This window comes from Lotus japonicus, chromosome 2 (genome assembly GCF_012489685.1).
Source record: "Lotus japonicus ecotype B-129 chromosome 2, LjGifu_v1.2".
NCBI classification, from domain to species: domain Eukaryota; kingdom Viridiplantae; phylum Streptophyta; class Magnoliopsida; order Fabales; family Fabaceae; genus Lotus; species Lotus japonicus.
The window spans coordinates 94,046,430-94,064,302 of NC_080042.1; the positions used below are offsets into that span (position 1 = coordinate 94,046,430).

Genomic DNA, 17,873 nt, shown 5'->3' on the forward strand with positions numbered 1-17,873 from the left:
ATTCACAGCCCCTTCTTTTGATAATTCCAAAAGTACCACCACCATTTTCATCCTCTCACTCCACCTTCTACATTTTACCAATAAATTATAATAAAAAAAAAAGCGTTGCTCCAGTATCCACTGAAAATGGGAGAGTATAGTAAAGCATACAAAGAATACGATTGTAAAGATTAAAAAGTTAATTATGAAGAAAACATGATTAAAGGTATGAAACTTCTTTATTTTAGAGGGTACCAACAAAAATTGTCCTAAAAAATCTGATATGTTAAAAAGTCATCAATCGAGATTTTGAATTTTCGATATATGCATTTTGGGTTTCAAAATTCGCACGTTAAAAACATATTATTGAAAAATTAAAAATCCGATACATAAAAAGTTGGAAAACATAAACTATCAGATTTTACAATCCACAATATTATTACTGATGTTGTTTCAAAATTTAGATTCAAAAAATCATACTTACTTGTTATCGTGATGTAAAACTTGGCGAAGTTAATGTGTACTATCGAATTTTAAAAATTGATACATTTCTAATTATATTCCAAAACTTAAGTTCTTGGAGTATATTTTTCCAAAAGTTGTATCAGAAATAAGAATTCAGAAGAAGCTTATGTTTCATATCTTGTGCATTACCATAATGACAAAAGTATAGAGGTGTATCAGATTCTAACAACATGACAAATAATGAAATTGATGACATTTTAGAAAATTAGTATTTTAAAGGGAGTGGGATTTGAGATGGTGCGAGTGGTAATGTCAACTTCCATAGTTTATCGGTCCGCTTACATTGTTTTTTTAACTTTTCAAATGTGTGTATTCACTTATTCGGTTAAGTAAATGACTTTTCTGAGAATGAACTCGTGTTCTCAACCTCACAGGGTATAATCCTTAGATCTCTTTCTACCCAAATCTCAATCCACATGTCCATCAACTCTGACCACTTAGCTATCACCCTCATATTCAACCCTATAAAACTACAAAATACAAATACACAATATTTAAACATATAAACCTTATTTTTCAAAAATAAGTTAATTAATTTAAGTTTATAACAAGCATTTCCCTTTTTAAATTTTACTTACCTGCTCATCACGAAGCTACAACCTCCATTTTCTCGGACCAAATAGCGGCTGCGGCTGATTCTTCCGCCGCCGTCACCACCGTCGTTGATTCATTTCCAATTACACCCGGTTGTTCATTTCACTGTTGCAGTTGGTGATGAAGGTTTGGGTAAAAGTACTCACTGCTTTCAAATCCCTCGTTTAACACTCGATGTTGGAAGAACCTTTCTCCGCGAAACAGTTGCTACAAAACCACACCAATCAAATGTTCATGTTGTTGAAGACATGTGTTCATGATCACAACCCACTTTCCATCTTCAGTTTATGCCATCTTCCAGAGACCTCTTCTTGTCTAAGCTCCAGAAGTGTATCCCAAAATCATGGAAACAACAACAACCCACCAAACCCTTTCACAAACCACTTGTGTCTGAGTTTGATAATGGTGAATCTATACTTGGTGTTCTTCTTGCATCCTTCAAGGATTTTTTAACTCATGGGCACTTGTCAAATGCAGTCAAAACGTTCATTCACATACAGCATCATGCAGCTTCTCCTGGGTTTTCCCATATTGTCTCGCGCCCCATTAGCTCTCTTCTCTTGGGTTGCATCAAAGTTAAGTCTCTTTCACAGGGGAAGCAGCTTCATGCCCATGTTATTCAACTGGGTTTTGATCAAAATCATGTATTGGTTTCTAGGCTTTTTCATTTTTATACAAGATTCAATCTACTTGATGATGCTTGTACTGTCACTGAGAGCTCTAATAGTTTGGACCCTTTGCATTGGAACATGCTTATCTCATTGTATGTTAGAAATGAGCTCTTTGTGGAGGCTCTTTCTGTTTATAAGAAAATGTTGAGGAAGAATGTTAAACCAGATGAATTCACTTACCCATCTGTTCTCAAGGCTTGTGGTGAATTGTTAGATTGTGCTACAGGTGTGGAGGTTTGCAAGGCTATTGAAACTGGCTCCATGGAGTGGAGCTTGTTTGTGCACAATGCACTGGTCTCCATGTATGGTAGGTTTGGGGAACTGGAGGTTGCTCGCCACTTGTTTGATAATATGCCGGAAAGAGATGCTGTTTCTTGGAACACTATCATCAGCTGTTATGCCTCTAGGGGAATGTTGGTGGAGGCATTTCAGCTATGTGATAGGATGCAAGAGGAGGGTATTAAAGAGAATATTAGAATATGGAACACCATGGCTGGAGGGTGCTTACGTTCAGGCAAGTTCATCGGGGCACTTAATCTGCTTTCTCAGATGAGAACAAGCATTCATTTGGACCATGTTGCAATGGTTGTTGGATTGAATACATGCTCTCAAATTGGAGCCCTTAAATTGGGAAAGGAGATTCACGGTCATGCTGTAAGAACTTGCTTTGATGTTATTGACAACGTAAGAAATGCATTGATCACAATGTATTCCAGGTGTGGAGACCTTGGTCATGCATATATGTTGTTTCATAGAATGGAAGAGAAAGGTTTGATCACTTGGAACGCCATGCTCTCGGGATTTGCTCACATGGGCCGAGCTGAGGAAGTCTCCTTCCTTTTTCGGCAAATGGTACACAAGGGTATTGAACCTAATTACATGACCATTGCAAGCGTTCTTCCCCTTTGCGCTCGCATAGCGAATCTCCAGCATGGTAAAGAGTTCCATTGCTACATCATGAAGCGTGAACAGTTTAAAGACGACTTATTATTGTGGAACATTCTGGTGGACATGTATGCAAGGTCTGGCAAAGTTTTAGAAGCCAAAAGAGTGTTTGATTCATTGAGTACACGAGATAAATTCACATACACTTCCATGATTAGGGGATATGGTATGAAGGGAGAAGGGAAAATAGCTCTGAAACTATATGAAGAGATGCTCAAGTTTAAGATTAATCCTGATCATGTAACTATGGTTGCAGTTCTAACGGCCTGTAGTCATTCTGGTCTTGTAGCACAAGGGGATTTTCTCTTTAAAAAGATGACAGAGGTTTTTGGAATAACTCCAAGAATTGAGCACTATGCCTGCATGGCTGATCTTTATGGGAGGGCTGGTTTTCTGAATAAAGCAAAGGAGATTATCACAAGGATGCCATACACACCAACACCGGCGATGTGGGTGACTCTCATCAGAGCTTGTCAAATCCATGGAGATACAATGATGGGGGAATGGGCTGCAGGGAAGTTGCTAGAAATGAAGCCTGATCATCCAGGCTATTACTTGTTGATTGCGAATATATATGCTGCTGCTGGTTGTTGGAGCAAACTAGAACAAGTGAGAACTTATATAAGGAATCTGGGTGTGAAAAAAGCCCCTGGTTGTGCTTCGGTTGATGATGGTAGTGAGCTTTCTCCATTTTTAGTGGGGGACACTTCCAACCTTCATGCCGGTGAGATTTACCCCTTGATGGATGGATTGAATGAACTAAGGAAAGATGCTGGTTATAAACGTAGTGAGGAGTTTTCATCTGAGGAAGATGTTGAGATGAATGTTGCAGGGAATGTATACTGAATAGAAGTTAAACATATGATCATAGATAGCTATTCTTGTAAATTTAAGAGATTGTTATTACAATCCAAAACGCAAGGCCTAAAAAGCAGAAATTTACTTAATCAATTGCTAGATCAAGGAGCATAATTGGATTCTACTCAGTAAAACTATCATGAAAAGTTTATGCACATTGTAGCTCACTACTCTGTTCCTAAACGCCAGCCATTTCATTTACAAGCTACCCTTTTACATTGCTAGAGATAAAACGACGAGTGAACATAAAGCAGGTCTGTGTCTATATACTGCTTGAGATTTGATTATTTCCATATGAAAGACAGAATTGCTTGAACTAAAAGAGCTCCCACTTATTGAAATTTTTAAAAAGTATTTTTGTAATACAGCTCATTTTTTATTTTGCAGAAGCTATTTTTTCTAGTTTAATTTTATCGTTGAGCACAACAAACTTAGCTTAGGAGAAAAGTATTGGATATTCTGTACAGCATTAGTATTCAAATAAAAGCCTTGAGAGATCAAAATTAGTATCAAAATACATTTTATAAAAAAAATTGTAAAACAACACCTAAATATGTTTTGGAACCAACGAGGTCGATTCCTAGGCAGTATATAACTATATATAGAGAAAGATTTATAACAAGATAATTAAATTTCTTAAGCATTTAGTCGGAAGTTTGATCTCTAAGTACATGAAAAAAATTTATTGAGAGAAGTCTATCCGCTATAGGTAATTACAAAGCCCTGAGAGATTAGTCTCACGTGTGTTCATGAAATGTTTTGGAATTATGTGAACATTTACTTTCAAGTAGACATGTAACCGCATCACACATGATTCATTGATTCATTCCGCTTCGTGCTTACAATTGAAAAACTATGGCCATAAAAAAATTTCCGTTAAGGGAAACTTCACATATTTTATTTACAATATTACCTATTTTGAAACTTCTCATTTACATATCATCTTATATCTATCTTAATAATCTACTATCCAAACAGCACTCATATTTATAAACATATATATATACATACAAAAAAAAAACAGAAATTCATTCTTTCAAACTTAATTAGATCAAAGATCAAAACTTAAATCTATCCAACATAAAACGGGAAAAAAATTAACCAAAAAATTGAACACAAATTTAAATCCTTCTTGAAATGCATTTCAAAGAAGCTGAACACTATGGAGTATTGATAGTGAAAAACAACCATAAACTATATAGTTGAAAGTTCATATTCGTAAAGCTGTGAATGAATGGGCCTATTTCAATCCAAAATTTCCTACAAAACTTCACCTCTAATATAAGAAAGTATCATGACAATCCCGCAATGGTAAATGATTAATGTGAGCTAGGTTTAACATTTTTCTCAGCCTTGATGTAAAAGTTGAACTCAGCGACCAACACCAACTAACTCCACATCAAATACAAGCCACGAATTTGCTGGTATACTTCCGACGCGTTTGTCGGCATATCTGCGCATAAACAAAACACTTAGCACAAACAACAAACACTATTCTCAGCAATAAAACCAGATCAAACTAATCATAGACAACCATAAAGGAAAGGATTTATATCTAGTCAGAATGTTACGATATAATTTTATGAACAATATCCAACAAAAGTCAAAGCTTACAGTGAATCTAATTTAATTACACAAAGAAAAGAAGACATAGAGCAATTTCATACCCCATAGATGGTGGAATTGTGATTCTTCTTTTGTCCCCAACCCTCATCCCTGTTAAAAATAAAAGGGAAATGCAAATAAGTATTAAGATTTAAGAATAACATTAAAGTAAACTGCATAGAATCTCACGTTAATACTATATATATATATATATATATATATATTAATTACCATTGACACCAACATCCCACCCCTTGATGACTTGCCCTATACCTGCAAACACCAAAGAAGGTTGGTAAATGCATATATATAGGAACGGAAAAATCCCCGCAAATTCAAGGTATCAGGAAAAAAGAATACCTAGGCGGAATTTAAAGGGTGCTTTTCCCACATTTGAGTCAAATATTTTGTCATTCTTTTTCAGCTTGCCAATGTATTTAACACTGACCTGAAATCAAACACGAAGTTTCTATTAGAAGATAGTAAATTATAAAACATGTTACACAAAATTACTCATTAGTAAGCTATGTTAATTCAACCAATAAACTATCAGTAGATGATGGGTAACCTTTTGTCCAGGAGTAGCTCTTTTGCCATCTGGTTTACCCATGGATAGCTCCTCTATAACCAACCCATTTGCAAAGGTTCTGATATGAGATGGCTTGGCTTCACTCTGTTCCTTCCCTTTTTTCTCAGTGGTAAGCAAATTCTGTTTCTCAACAGGTGTAGCAACTTGATTTCCAGTGGCTACTCCTTCAGACTCCTGGGTCTTCTTCTTTTTCTTGTTTTTTTTCTTCTCAACAACCCTGTCCACAAACACCACACTCAAACAATTAGCATTATGAAGAATGCAACCAAGGAGGAGAAAATCCAGCCTCCTAAATTTCAAAAGCATTAAATATTTCAATCAACTTTCCATACTCCCAAAAGCCCTGTTCATAATTGATATTCTAGTTATTCAGATGAAAGCTCTTACTCGTTATTGGATAGTTTTCCATCATGCCCATCCTTTGAATGAGAGACGTTGTTCAGATCTGGTGTAGTTTCAGCCTCCTCATTATGTTTTTCAACTGGTGTATTAACGTTAGTCTCATTGCTCTTTGCAGATGCATGAGCTTTTTCCCCTTTACCCTGTTCTTTCAACTTACTATTTTTCTTCTTCTTCTTTTTCCTGAAATAAATAGCAGAAACATTCAGTGCAACGCAACCAACATAAAAAGTAAAAGACATGTCACTTTTTCCTATTCTAGTTCTAGAAAAAAGGATGGGCTGTGGAAACATCAGGTTGAAATCCACTATCAGAAATTAATGAACTCAGAAATTATTGAACGGATAAACTCATCTCACCCATCTTGCAGCTGCTCATCTTCAACGACACTTTCGACTTTTCGTTTTAAGGTCGCGGAATGATCAACATCTTTCGCCTTCTTATTGGCCTTGTTAGTTCTCTTAGTCTGGTCTTTTATTTCTGATTCAGCCTTCTGAGACTCAGATTCAGATTTACCTTTCTCTGCATTGGAAAGTGGAAAGCCGTCTTCATCTTCACTTTCCAAAACAAGGTCATTCTCCCCCTTATTGACAATTTGAAGCTGAGAACCTTTGCTGTGTTTCTCTTTCAAGCGAGGCACCTGTTCCTTTTTCTTCAATTGCTTATTCGAATCATCTCCATTCTCATTCTCAGGTTCGTCTACTATTTCCTCAATTATAACTGTATGAAATGTAAATAAACATTATAACTGTATGAAATGTAAATAAACAAAAAGACATATAATCCCATTGATATCAATTAAAAATTCTTGTGAACTACTAGCAGTAGAACTTCACTCAACTTTTCCTTGCATTTTCAGTTTTATTTACTGTTTTCATGTATTGAGAATATGAGAATAAATAATGCGTAGGATGCAGGCAGCAATAAGAATGACTACCATTATTATTTATGACTTATGACAGCAATGTTTTGATAAAACATATATCATTACAATTAAAGTGTGAGAGCATATCTGTTATTACATATTTATGAAGCAAACAACTAGTTGCAAAATTTCTCAGATCATTCTACACACCAAAATAGCCATACAGTATTTCATACTATTTAAAAGTTTTTATGAAAATTTGATATTTGAGTATCTATAAGTATAAAAACACACACCATGAGCATCAGTCAGAAAAAATGATAATAAGAGAAAAAACATATGAAAAGAGAAGAATGTATGTATAATCGTTTAATGGCTTCAAGAAAAGTCAATAATATATTCAAAATACCTCCACTGTTTGGGACTGGCGAAGATGGGTACATTTCAAAATCACTATCATCAATGAAATCATCACCATAATCATCTTCACTATCATAATCAGTTGACTCATCTGACTCAGACTCAGTTTCCGCAATATCCTCTCCCAATGAATCACTGTAGCAACAGATTAAGGAAGATAGCTATTTACATGTATAACAATCACCCTGTCTAAGACATAACTATATAATTTGAAAAAAGTGCAAATTAACCAACAAAAGGATACTATTCATATTCATCCCCGAGGTGTTCATCCGGGCTGTCTGCCACAAAATAACCAGAAAGATGGATGCTCCGTGAACCAAGCACAGAGAATGCGACTAAGTCATCCTCATCAAACTCAAGATCCAAAGAGCATGACTCTATCTTTTCTGGTAGCAACGAACACAAGAAAACAGGACTTTTGTGTCCAGAAGCACACTGAAGAATACTTTTCTCCGTCGATGAGCCATTGCCTAGTGTAGCCTGAAATTTAATGACAGGAATTCTAGCTTAAAAAATATCAAACTCCAGACCCTAAGTGCCAATGAAAACCAATGCATATAATTATATGTGCGTACAAAGATCATATTGAAATCCAATAATTCTTAGCTAATCATCCATGTTAAATTAAAATCCGCATGGAAATTAAACTTGAACCCTTAAAGCTAATCATCACAAAAAATTGCTTGCTGAGAGCTAATTGGACATAATTACAAGACAATAACAGGAAAATATTGTAAGAAGCATATCAAAGATAGGGGAAAAAATAAAGAAATGTGTCTGTTACAAACCTGAGTGACATGAAGCTTTCCTGGGATGTTGTCTGAATGATAAGGATATGGTTTGCCAGGTTTGACTTCAATACCTGAGCTCAAAACAAGAAAGAAACATGCAGACAATGAATAAGAGAAACAGAAAATTTGAACACAGAAACCAAATACAGAGACAGAGACAGAGACTAACCCCAGAACCCCATTGTTGTTCTTGAACGTAACTCGTCTCTGGCTGGGTTCCAACTTCTTTAAACCCTAAACCACAGGTGGGCGCCGTTTTGGGATTAGCCCTGCCGTTCGCTTATTAGGCCCAGCTCATTCCTCGTTCATTCAAATAAAATATTTTATTTATTTATTTATCAAGCCTTCTTTTATTTTTTTTGTCAGCCAACTAGTTTTTTTTTTTAGATCAATGCTAAAGCAAAAACAAAAATGAGGATGCTTGTGAATGAGAATGACCATGGGCAAGGAGATATTTGCTCCATTTTTCGCTAAAAAATCAGCAATCATTTATTTAGTATATTATAGGGCGGCTCTTAAGCCATGCGATCCGTGAACACGGTAGAATAAGAGATAAGACTCGTTTGAGATAAGTTTTACACGTAACGAACACGGTAGAATAAGAGATAAGACTCGCTCAGGATAAGTTTTGCACGTAACGAACACGGTCGAATAAAAGAGAAGACTCGTTCCGGATAAATTTTACACGTAACGAACACAGTAGAATACGAGATAAGACTCGCTCAGGACACGGTTTACACGTAATGAACACGGTGGAATACATATACCGAGTTTATAAATATAGGTTATATTTTTCATTTACGTAACATGTTATTCATTCTTAGCATTTCCTGAGTTTTTCTAAGACTCATGGATTCTCTCTTTGCTCACTCGTTGACTTGAACGCCAGAGTACCTTATGTAGACACCCCTACGCTCGATGCCAACACCATCGCATTCTGCTAGACACGACAAAGCTCTGCTACCGAGCACCGCGATAGCATAAATTCTGATTTCAAGAAGAACAACTATGATAGACTTTTATTGAATAAATATGTAAAAGGGTAATTGAGGTTAATACATACGTAATATTACAGTTAAAATAGCTTTCATTAATCACATAAGATGGCACATCCACAATAAAAACAAGCAAAAACTATATCAGACAATCCTCGAGGTTGCAGTTTTGACTACCTTATCGGAAAATCCTCAAGGTTGTTGAATTAGGGTAGATTACGCTTATGATAGGAATCGTAGAGGTTGCAGTTTTGAGTTTTGACTACCTTATCCCGAAAGCCGCGGCTATGGAATTGGTGGTAATCATGGGTAGCTCTCCATATGGGGGTGCTGCAAGTGGTTTTTTTTTTTGTAAAGATCAAATATTTTACTGAACTTTTAAGATAGTGTAATCATTTAATGTTTGTAGAAGTAAATTTTTAGTCACGGGACTTTCTCATGTTTATAAGAAAGAAAGAACGAGAGTCTCTCAGTCTCTTCTATAAATGCATCAGCAATTTTGATTCCAAACATTTTTCATCTCAGTTAGAACACAAAGTTGGGTCATTACAATAATGGGATACCAGATAACACAATTGGATTTAGAAGAACAAATCCAAACGGCCTCATTATCCTAAAATTCAAACAGAGCTTAAGTTAACAGAACAATAAACCCAGTCTTGAAGCAGTGCTTATCATCTTGACACCTTTAATGTAAGTTTGTAGCAATTACTACCTCAATCATTCTCCAACGAGAGGCCAATGCAGAAAGCCAAAAAGAAACTGCCATCAAAATTGTTAAGTCATCACTGGTCTATTAAGTCAGCTAAATCAGTTTTGACAAATAAAGACAACAAAGGACATCTTTCCATGTGCCTCTCAGTCTCAGGTAGTCCTGTATTTCCGAACATAAAGGCCCCTAGCAATATTGTTATTCCATAATCCAAAGATGTACAAAATATCAGTACAATGTACTTTCCTTAGCTCCCTTTTTCAGTGGCTTCCCAATGGTTGTTCCAGCACAACTTAGTTCTTGATCTTTATTGAACATTTCAGATCTTATTGCAGTATGGCATCCAACATTTTGGCCTCAAAGCAACACCACTCAAGTGAAAGGAAAGGAGGAAAATGAAGTTGATCGACAAAACTGTTTAAGGCCATGTTCTCTAAAAAATTATACTCTTAAATAGAAATGCACTCAGTGCTTGGCGAGGCTGTTGATGTGGTGTACTACCAATAGTCTTTGCACGAGCAACTTCCATCCTCAAAACAGTGAAACCTATTTGAATCTCTCAATATTATTTTTCTTTGAACAATCTTTGATGTATATTTCATGGCTGTGTGACAATCAACACAAGTTCGTAGATTTTTAAAAACCTTGATTGGAGTTCCTGGTGGAGTTGAAATGATCCCAAAGGCAACAGCAAGCTTCTCACTGTGGTAAAAGAGGTTTTGCTCTTTTTGCTCCTCCTCCACATCATGTAGCACAAAGTTTGTATCCGGAACATAGCCTTCTTCCTTCATTTTCTTCGACAGTTCACCTAAGAATTCATGTATATCTCTTATTTTGGGGTGGGATGTGTCTCCTACTAAGAACACATGCACTTGTCTTTTAATTTCAATCCAGCTCTTACCTGGCTTCTTCACTATTCCCCTAATTTCCATATCCTTTCTAACCTTGGCTTCCTCAGCCCACTGACCAGCATTAGCATAAATATTAGCCAGAGTGATATAGGTAGCTGGATTCTCAGGCTCTATCTCAAATAATGCATTTGCTGCTCTCTTAGCCAGTTCAATGTTCCCGTGTATTCTACATCCTCCAAGTAAGGATGCCCAAAGGAATTTATCAGGCTTTATGGACATATTATCAATGATATTCTCTGCCTCATTGAACCGGCCAGAACGTGCCAATAAATCAATAACACATGCATAATGATCTGCAGTGTGCATCAATCCATGTTTCTCCTTTATTGAATGAAAATACTCTAACCCTTTATCTACTAATCCGGCATGAGTACAAGCAGAAAGAACCCCAACGAAGGTAATTTGATCTGGCTTTGTACCTGATTTCAGTAGTAATTCAAAGAAATGGAGTGCCCGGTCCGGTTGTCCATTCTGAGCAAACCCACCAATTAGAGAAGTCCATGATACCAAATCTGGCCGAGGTATCTGGTTGAACACCCTGCTAGCAATTTTAGTGTTCCCACACTTTGAGTACAAATCAACAAGGGCACTCCCAGCAAAAGAACCCGGGTCATACCCTACACGCATCATGTACCCATGAACCTCCTTTCCCAGGTGCTCAGCAGCATGGTCAGCACATGCCTTTAAAACTCCAGTAAAGGTATACTCATTTGGTCTAACACCTGACCCCATCAAGTCTCTGAACAAGGAAAATCCTTCTTCCCTTCTTCCATCTTCAAAGCATCTATGAATCATGGTAGTCCATGAAACAACATCCTTGTCCACCATCTGGTCAAAAATACCCCTAGCTTCATCTAAACTCCCACACTTGCCATACAAATCCAAAAGAGCACTCCAAACCACCTCATCCAAGTCCAACCCAGCCCGTACCAAGTAACCGTGAATTTCTTTCCCGAGACGCAAACACGGAATAGCAGCTGCAGCAGCCAAACCACTGGACAAGGTAAACTTATTCGAATTCGAACTCTCATGCTTCTGCATCATCCTAAACATCTCCAAAGCCTCCCGAGGTCGACCATGGCTAACATAACCCGATATAGCAGCATTCCAAGAAAAATGATCCCTGCGAGGCATTTCATCAAACAGCTTCCGAGCTTGTTCAAGCCAGCCAAGCTTAGCATAACCAGCTATCATAGTATTCCAGGAACACAAATCTCTATCACCCATTTCATCAAACAGCCTCTGAGCATCCGCTAAACTCCCACATTTGGCATACAAGTCAAGCAAACGATTGGAAATGAAAATCCCAGGAATGAAATTAGATGATTTTGTGAGAGCATGGACTCTTCTGCCTTGTTCAAGAGCTCGATGGCGAACGCAAGCAGCAATGAGGGTGGAGTAGAGACGAGGGGAGGGTCGGTCAACGTGGTGGAGCAAGTCAACGGCTTCCTTGAGGCGTTTTTGTTGACATAAGGCATTAATGGCTTCCTCGAAGTTGTTGTTGGTTTTGGCATTGAGATTGTTGGGTGAAGAAGAAAGAAGGTTGTCGTGGCGGAATTGAGAGGAAGAGGAGAAGGCTCTACGAATCTTGGTGGATGCAGAGAACGCCATTGAACGAGTCGCTGAGAACGTAGTTGCCACTGTCCATGGAGTAGGACTGTAGGAGGAGAAGAAGAAAATTTGATAAAGAAATAGAAATTTGTTTTTTTTTTTGAAAGTAATAAAGGAATAGAAATAATCAAATCAAATTAATATTTTTGTAACAAAAAAAAAATTAATATTTTAATTTTTTAGTTATTCTATTCATTCTAAATAGTTTTATTATTTATATTTATATTATTTTAGAAGAACCCCACAAAAATCATTTCACTGTCATTTTTGTCCAAAATCCGCATTTGAAAAGTAAAGCTTAAACTTCACAACCACCGAGAAGGAACTTTTTTTTTTTTTCATAGAGCTAAGCAAAGGTAGAAGGAGCCTACAACCTCAACCAAATTACTCCAATAGAGTCCCTGCAAAAGGAATAGGCTTGAAGAGAGAAATATATAGACAAAGAAGCTCCCAACTTAGCTAGAAAATCAACTGCATAAAAATATAATCGAAATAAAATCTACCACGATGAAAGATATAGTTGTTAGAAATGAATAGGCTTGATCGTGATGAAATCACTTTCCTTAAAGTATTTAAAGCACTCTCTGAATTCGTCTTAGAGTTTGGATGTAAGAATACCCAGGATAATCAGTCTTGCTTCGAGTTTGCACAAGACTAATGAAAACTCGAAATGTAAGCTAAGTGTTTTTCTGAAAACCAGAGGCTATGATTGTGAATCTTGAATTCTGAACATGCACTATATTTATAGGCCAAAACAGAACAATTTATAAGGTTGCGACCCTTCATGAATTGTGTCTGTTACCAACAGATGTGTCTGTTACCAACAGTTACAAAATTCAAATAAGTTATAAAAAAAATGGATTCCACCTTTTACGCTTATGTCACGGCTAGTGCGTTGCCGTCGCCGTCGATGCATCGTGCTCAAGGGCTCAAGTGCCGTGCCGTCTACAAGCCGCCACTAGCGCCTCTACGCCCACGCCGGTGGCGACACCGGCGAGGGGTGGTGTGAGTGGAACATGTGACATAAAAGTTTGGGACCACCAAACCATGCACATGTGACACTATATCCTCTCTTTGTCCCTTTGTTGAATGGTTGACATTTAATGATATATAAATGCTTTGAAAAGTTGTTCCACTTTCTATGTGAGACTTGTTTCAAATCCATTCAATGCAAATCAACACACTTGTCATTTTGGAACACTATGTAATTATTACTACTTAAGTAATTATTACAACAATAGTCTACTAAAAGCTTTCAGGATAGGAGCATTAAGATAGCAGGAATAGGCTTCTGCACAAGATTTAAGACCAAGATGAAATGAGAGAGGCTTCATTCCCATAAATCCAGCATTCCTCCTACAGCTCTTTAGCCCTTGTAGAATGGCCAAAAACTCAACCTTACTGTGTCAGAGCTATCACATATTAACGAATCTAATTATATATTTTCAGGAAAGTAGGAACCTGGCTAAAAATTAATTAAATTACAGAATACAGATACTAAAAGAACCTTAAAAAAATACAAAGATTATGTTAAGAACTTTTACATTATAAACATATGTTTACAAATTTAGCAAATTTAACAACATTTACATTGTAATTTATCTTTTTTCCTTTTTTATTTACAGCCCTTTCACCTTTTCTGCGCTGGGGAAGTTTATGTTACACAACCCAATTTCAATCAAATCAGCATACTAATCCTGTGAAGGAGAAAACAATGCAGACTTATCACTATAGCCTGTCTGCCAGCTGAGGAAACTGCTGCAGAATCCATGTCACACTTCTTATCACAGCCTGCATATAGATTGTTACGTTGTTAGCCAAGATAATCAAACTCAGTTAAAGAATGAGGAAACAATATTTAAGTATTTCTTCAGGATCTGTATGTTCTAGATCTTCTCCACTCTACACTGAGTCATTGTGTTAAATGACGACCAATATGAAAGCTAAGCCAGAACTGACTCATACCAAAGTTGCATCCCCAGGCTTGATTGCAGGTTCAACACAGTCTCGCCCATATCTGTTATCAGATAAAAAAAAACAATCATAAAACCATCATCTAAACAAGAATCCCATTGAAAATCTTGCAGGCTATTTGCACTGAGATGTGAAGAGTTCATCCAACAACACTTTTAAAACACAATAAACATGCCCCTTTCACTAAGTGTGTCAAACTAGCTACTTAAACAATACAACAAGCGATGCAGAATAGGGGTCAGGGAATAAATGTAAATTGCGAAACTTCAAATGCTCCAGCTTCAACAAGTTAATGCAAATGATACAGTATCACTTACGTTATTTGTCTCTTGCCATCTATCACCTCCAAACGATAAAAACTGCATCCTTTGCTAAAGGGAAAAGGCTTGCCCTTCCACTCTGTAGCCATTCCCAAATATTAGTAATATTTTAGAAAGTAATAAAATAAATATAAATCATATCAGAACCCGTGTATAAGGGAGATAAAGAACATTATAACTTGTTATGCACCTAAATGCCATATCACCCCAACTGATGAGGAGTCCTTGGTGGACAAATCATCTATAACAAACTGCAGATCCGTGCTGGTAGACTTAGTGAACTTTCTGAAGAACTCTATAATTTCCTGAAACAATAATTAAAGCAAAAACTAACTCCTTGAAATAGGACAATGATGATCATGCCTCATAGTTATACTTAAATAACAAAGTAACCTTATGAAATCATAGAAACAATTGAATCTAGTTGATAACATTATAGTTGTAGAGCAGTAAGTTAGTGCTTAGCACTCCCTCCCCTACCCCTCACCAAGAGAAAATAAAAGTACGGTATAAAAGACAGACAATTCAGGGTATAGCATGTCTAGTTCCACTAGCAGAATCAATTTTGGGTGTTTGGACTTCATTTCACAGCTTATTAATAGCTTTAAGATCAGAATAAAGTTACAAATCTAGCTTTTCCGGAGGATATAATCAATTATGAGAGTTCACATCAATTTTGGCCCATTCTCTTAGACGGTTTATATCCAAACATGAACTACTTCCCTCTCAACTCACTTTTGCCATAATTAACTTTACCCAATCAATTTTATCCACAATTAATCATGACAACTCTAAACCAAACACATAGGTAGTTGGTACTAGACTTACAAATGAGTTGGAATAACTTCTCACCCCACAAATGTTTCATTGTGTGTGTTTGATTCAGGAGCCTTAAAATCAATTCTCATTGACCAGAATCACTTTTAGGTAGTTATATAGATGTGAATTAAACATTAAACTTGTACCTTACGACCCACAAAGGGTTGTGAAAAGACAAGGTCTTCATACACGCAATCCTCAGCAATAAGATACTCCACAGAATCCACGTCATGCACATTCACTCCTCCATAGAAATTCCGCACAACAGATTCAGCTGAGTCGACAACCTTATCATCACCGAAACTCGCGGAATCTGGTGATGCAACTGTCACCGACCGCTCCTCACCACTCGTATTCACACTTGTTCGATTCCGTCTTCTTCTTCCTCCTCCTCCTTCAAGCTTCCGAACAGCAACAAAAGAGACATCACCAGAATCAGAAGGAGAAACTCTGAGTGAAGAACAAGACAGTGATAAAGCACTCGCAGCTGAATCTGAGGTCCAAAACCGCACACTGTAACTGTAACTGTAACTGTAACTGGAACTCACACTTGACATTTTAGCTTCCAATCTCTATGATTATGATGAGTGGTACATGATGAACAACAACGTTTTCTTCAACCCCAAGCGTTCAATCTTGTACAAAAATGAAGCCCAAATCCAAGCCCCAAAGGCCCAACAAAAAGCCCAAAACCTCTAAAGAAAGAGGATCAATATTTTTTTATTCTCATTCTGTCTTCTTTTAAAAAGAAATAATGTCCATGTTAAGGAGATATAATTTTTTTATGATGTGACATATTTTTATTTAAAAAGAAATAGGTGTCCCAACTCCTAAGTACTAAACACTATCAAATAAAGAAAGCAATGAAAAGTAACAAAGAGAAACGAGATCAATTACTGAAACAAGAGATCATCTAAGAACAAAGAGAACTTCATCTGCTTGACAAATGGAATTCCAATACATATATATTAGCTCTTTTTAAAAGTAAAATAAATCACACCACGCTCTTCCACAGCCTATAAAACATGGCCAATAAACAGAGTTTGTGGCCCATTCAGTATACAAAATAAATATCAATTCCCCACTATAATTAAATAAATCTACCCATACACTTTGATATATGTAGTGTTACATTAATGGTCCCCCCTCCCCTCTAAAATGCAAATGGAATCTCATGAAATTGTCATAGCTTGTCCTTCTCAACCTGCCATAACCTTCATCATCTCCACAGGGCTCCATCATAATTCATTGTTGGTATTTGTCAACCAAATTAAATCAAATACTATATATATTATTTTTGGATTATAATATAATTCATTAATTGTTGGTATTGGTTAATTAACCTTACCCTTCAAATTAAGGATCCCAAAGAGAATCACTCTGTTTATTCTCCCACTCATTCTCCTCAAAACCATACCCTGCATTATTTGCAAACATCATTGATTGATCATCCAGCATGAAAGGGTTGTACTGCGACATTTGCATCCATGTCGGAGGTGAGTCAAGCGGCGAGTCATTGATGGCTTGAATTTGAGTGGACGACAGCCTCACCGTAAGCGGCGCACCGCTCCCTGAACCGGCAGAACCACCACCGGTCTCCGGCGCGGTCAACGTGTTGCTCCGGAGCCTCAAAGCAGCCTCATGAGCAGCCATGCGGATGTGATCAGCATTGTTGCTTGCAGGGCGAGGCAGAGCAGTTGCAAGCTCCGGGAAGTTGAGCCTCGCCTCACGCCCCCTGAAGTGTAAGGCGGCAACGTCGTAAGCCGCTGCCGCCATCTCCGGCGTCTCGAAGCTCCCCAGCCAGATTCTGGTTTTGGTCCCTGGCTCGCGGATTTCAGAGACCCATTTCCCCCATTTTCTCTTGCGGACTCCCCTGTATGCAGAGGTTGCAGGGCCAGTTCCATGGTGGCTTGAATTTGAAGGCATGTCCATGAAATGTTGGAGTGAAATGAATGCAGTTAGTGTAAAATTGTATCTGTGAGTTAGTAATAATTAATGTTGAAGTAGGTGGTAGTAGGAGTGTGAATCGTAGTCTCTGCTATTTATAGAAGTTTGATTGTGTTGTTGCCTTTCTATCTTTTTGAAACGTGGATCGATTACATAGTACATCCTTAAGCACCTTCCGAGTAGCTGCACGAACCAGACATTGTTTTTCAAAACAAAATCTATGTTTTTGTGTACATGCTAGCTGCTTGCTACTAGTACAATTTTTTATTTATTTTTCAATTGAATTGAATGTATATATGATGGTGAAAGATGGTTGCTTCATTTATGACTCTGTTTTAAG

The 17,873-nt window shown here is 37.2% G+C and overlaps 5 protein-coding genes across 6 annotated transcripts; 1 reads left to right on the top strand and 4 right to left on the bottom strand.

The window, feature by feature from the left end:
• Nucleotides 1–1,043: 1,043 nt before the first annotated feature.
• On the top strand, nt 1,044–3,860 carry LOC130741288 (pentatricopeptide repeat-containing protein At1g71490). The gene has a single exon (XM_057594138.1). It carries the CDS (start codon nt 1,386–1,388, stop codon nt 3,558–3,560), a length of 2,175 nt encoding a protein of 724 aa, XP_057450121.1. The 5' UTR covers nt 1,044–1,385; the 3' UTR covers nt 3,561–3,860.
• Nucleotides 3,861–4,681: 821 nt separating this feature from the next.
• LOC130741289 (peptidyl-prolyl cis-trans isomerase FKBP53) lies at nt 4,682–8,542 on the bottom strand. 2 transcript variants are annotated; one of them, XM_057594139.1, is made up of 11 exons: nt 8,414–8,542; nt 8,242–8,315; nt 7,695–7,933; nt 7,440–7,585; nt 6,525–6,885; nt 6,154–6,348; nt 5,746–5,983; nt 5,538–5,625; nt 5,409–5,450; nt 5,240–5,288; nt 4,682–5,025 (listed from the first exon to the last, which is right to left on the bottom strand). In XM_057594139.1, exons 1-11 carry the CDS (start codon nt 8,424–8,426, stop codon nt 4,944–4,946), a joined length of 1,527 nt encoding a protein of 508 aa, XP_057450122.1. In that variant the 5' UTR covers nt 8,427–8,542; the 3' UTR covers nt 4,682–4,943. The 2 variants fall into 2 exon arrangements, with proteins under 2 accessions (XP_057450122.1, XP_057450123.1); XM_057594140.1 differs by lacking the exon at nt 4,682–5,025 and having other exon boundaries at nt 5,245–5,288; nt 5,367–5,450.
• A 1,174-nt stretch (nt 8,543–9,716) lies between these two features.
• On the bottom strand, nt 9,717–12,545 carry LOC130741290 (pentatricopeptide repeat-containing protein At4g37170). Its single transcript, XM_057594141.1, has one exon. It carries the CDS (start codon nt 12,471–12,473, stop codon nt 10,449–10,451), a length of 2,025 nt encoding a protein of 674 aa, XP_057450124.1. The 5' UTR covers nt 12,474–12,545; the 3' UTR covers nt 9,717–10,448.
• Nucleotides 12,546–13,998: 1,453 nt separating this feature from the next.
• LOC130741291 (uncharacterized) lies at nt 13,999–16,194 on the bottom strand. Its single transcript, XM_057594142.1, has 5 exons — nt 15,733–16,194; nt 14,958–15,072; nt 14,765–14,846; nt 14,439–14,490; nt 13,999–14,264 (listed from the first exon to the last, which is right to left on the bottom strand). Exons 1-5 carry the CDS (start codon nt 16,141–16,143, stop codon nt 14,202–14,204), a joined length of 723 nt encoding a protein of 240 aa, XP_057450125.1. The 5' UTR covers nt 16,144–16,194; the 3' UTR covers nt 13,999–14,201.
• Nucleotides 16,195–16,498: 304 nt separating this feature from the next.
• On the bottom strand, nt 16,499–17,649 carry LOC130735902 (ethylene-responsive transcription factor ERF021-like). Its single transcript, XM_057587774.1, has one exon. The coding sequence runs from the start codon at nt 17,516–17,518 to the stop codon at nt 16,943–16,945; it is 576 nt and encodes a 191-aa protein (XP_057443757.1). The 5' UTR covers nt 17,519–17,649; the 3' UTR covers nt 16,499–16,942.
• Nucleotides 17,650–17,873: the final 224 nt, after the last annotated feature.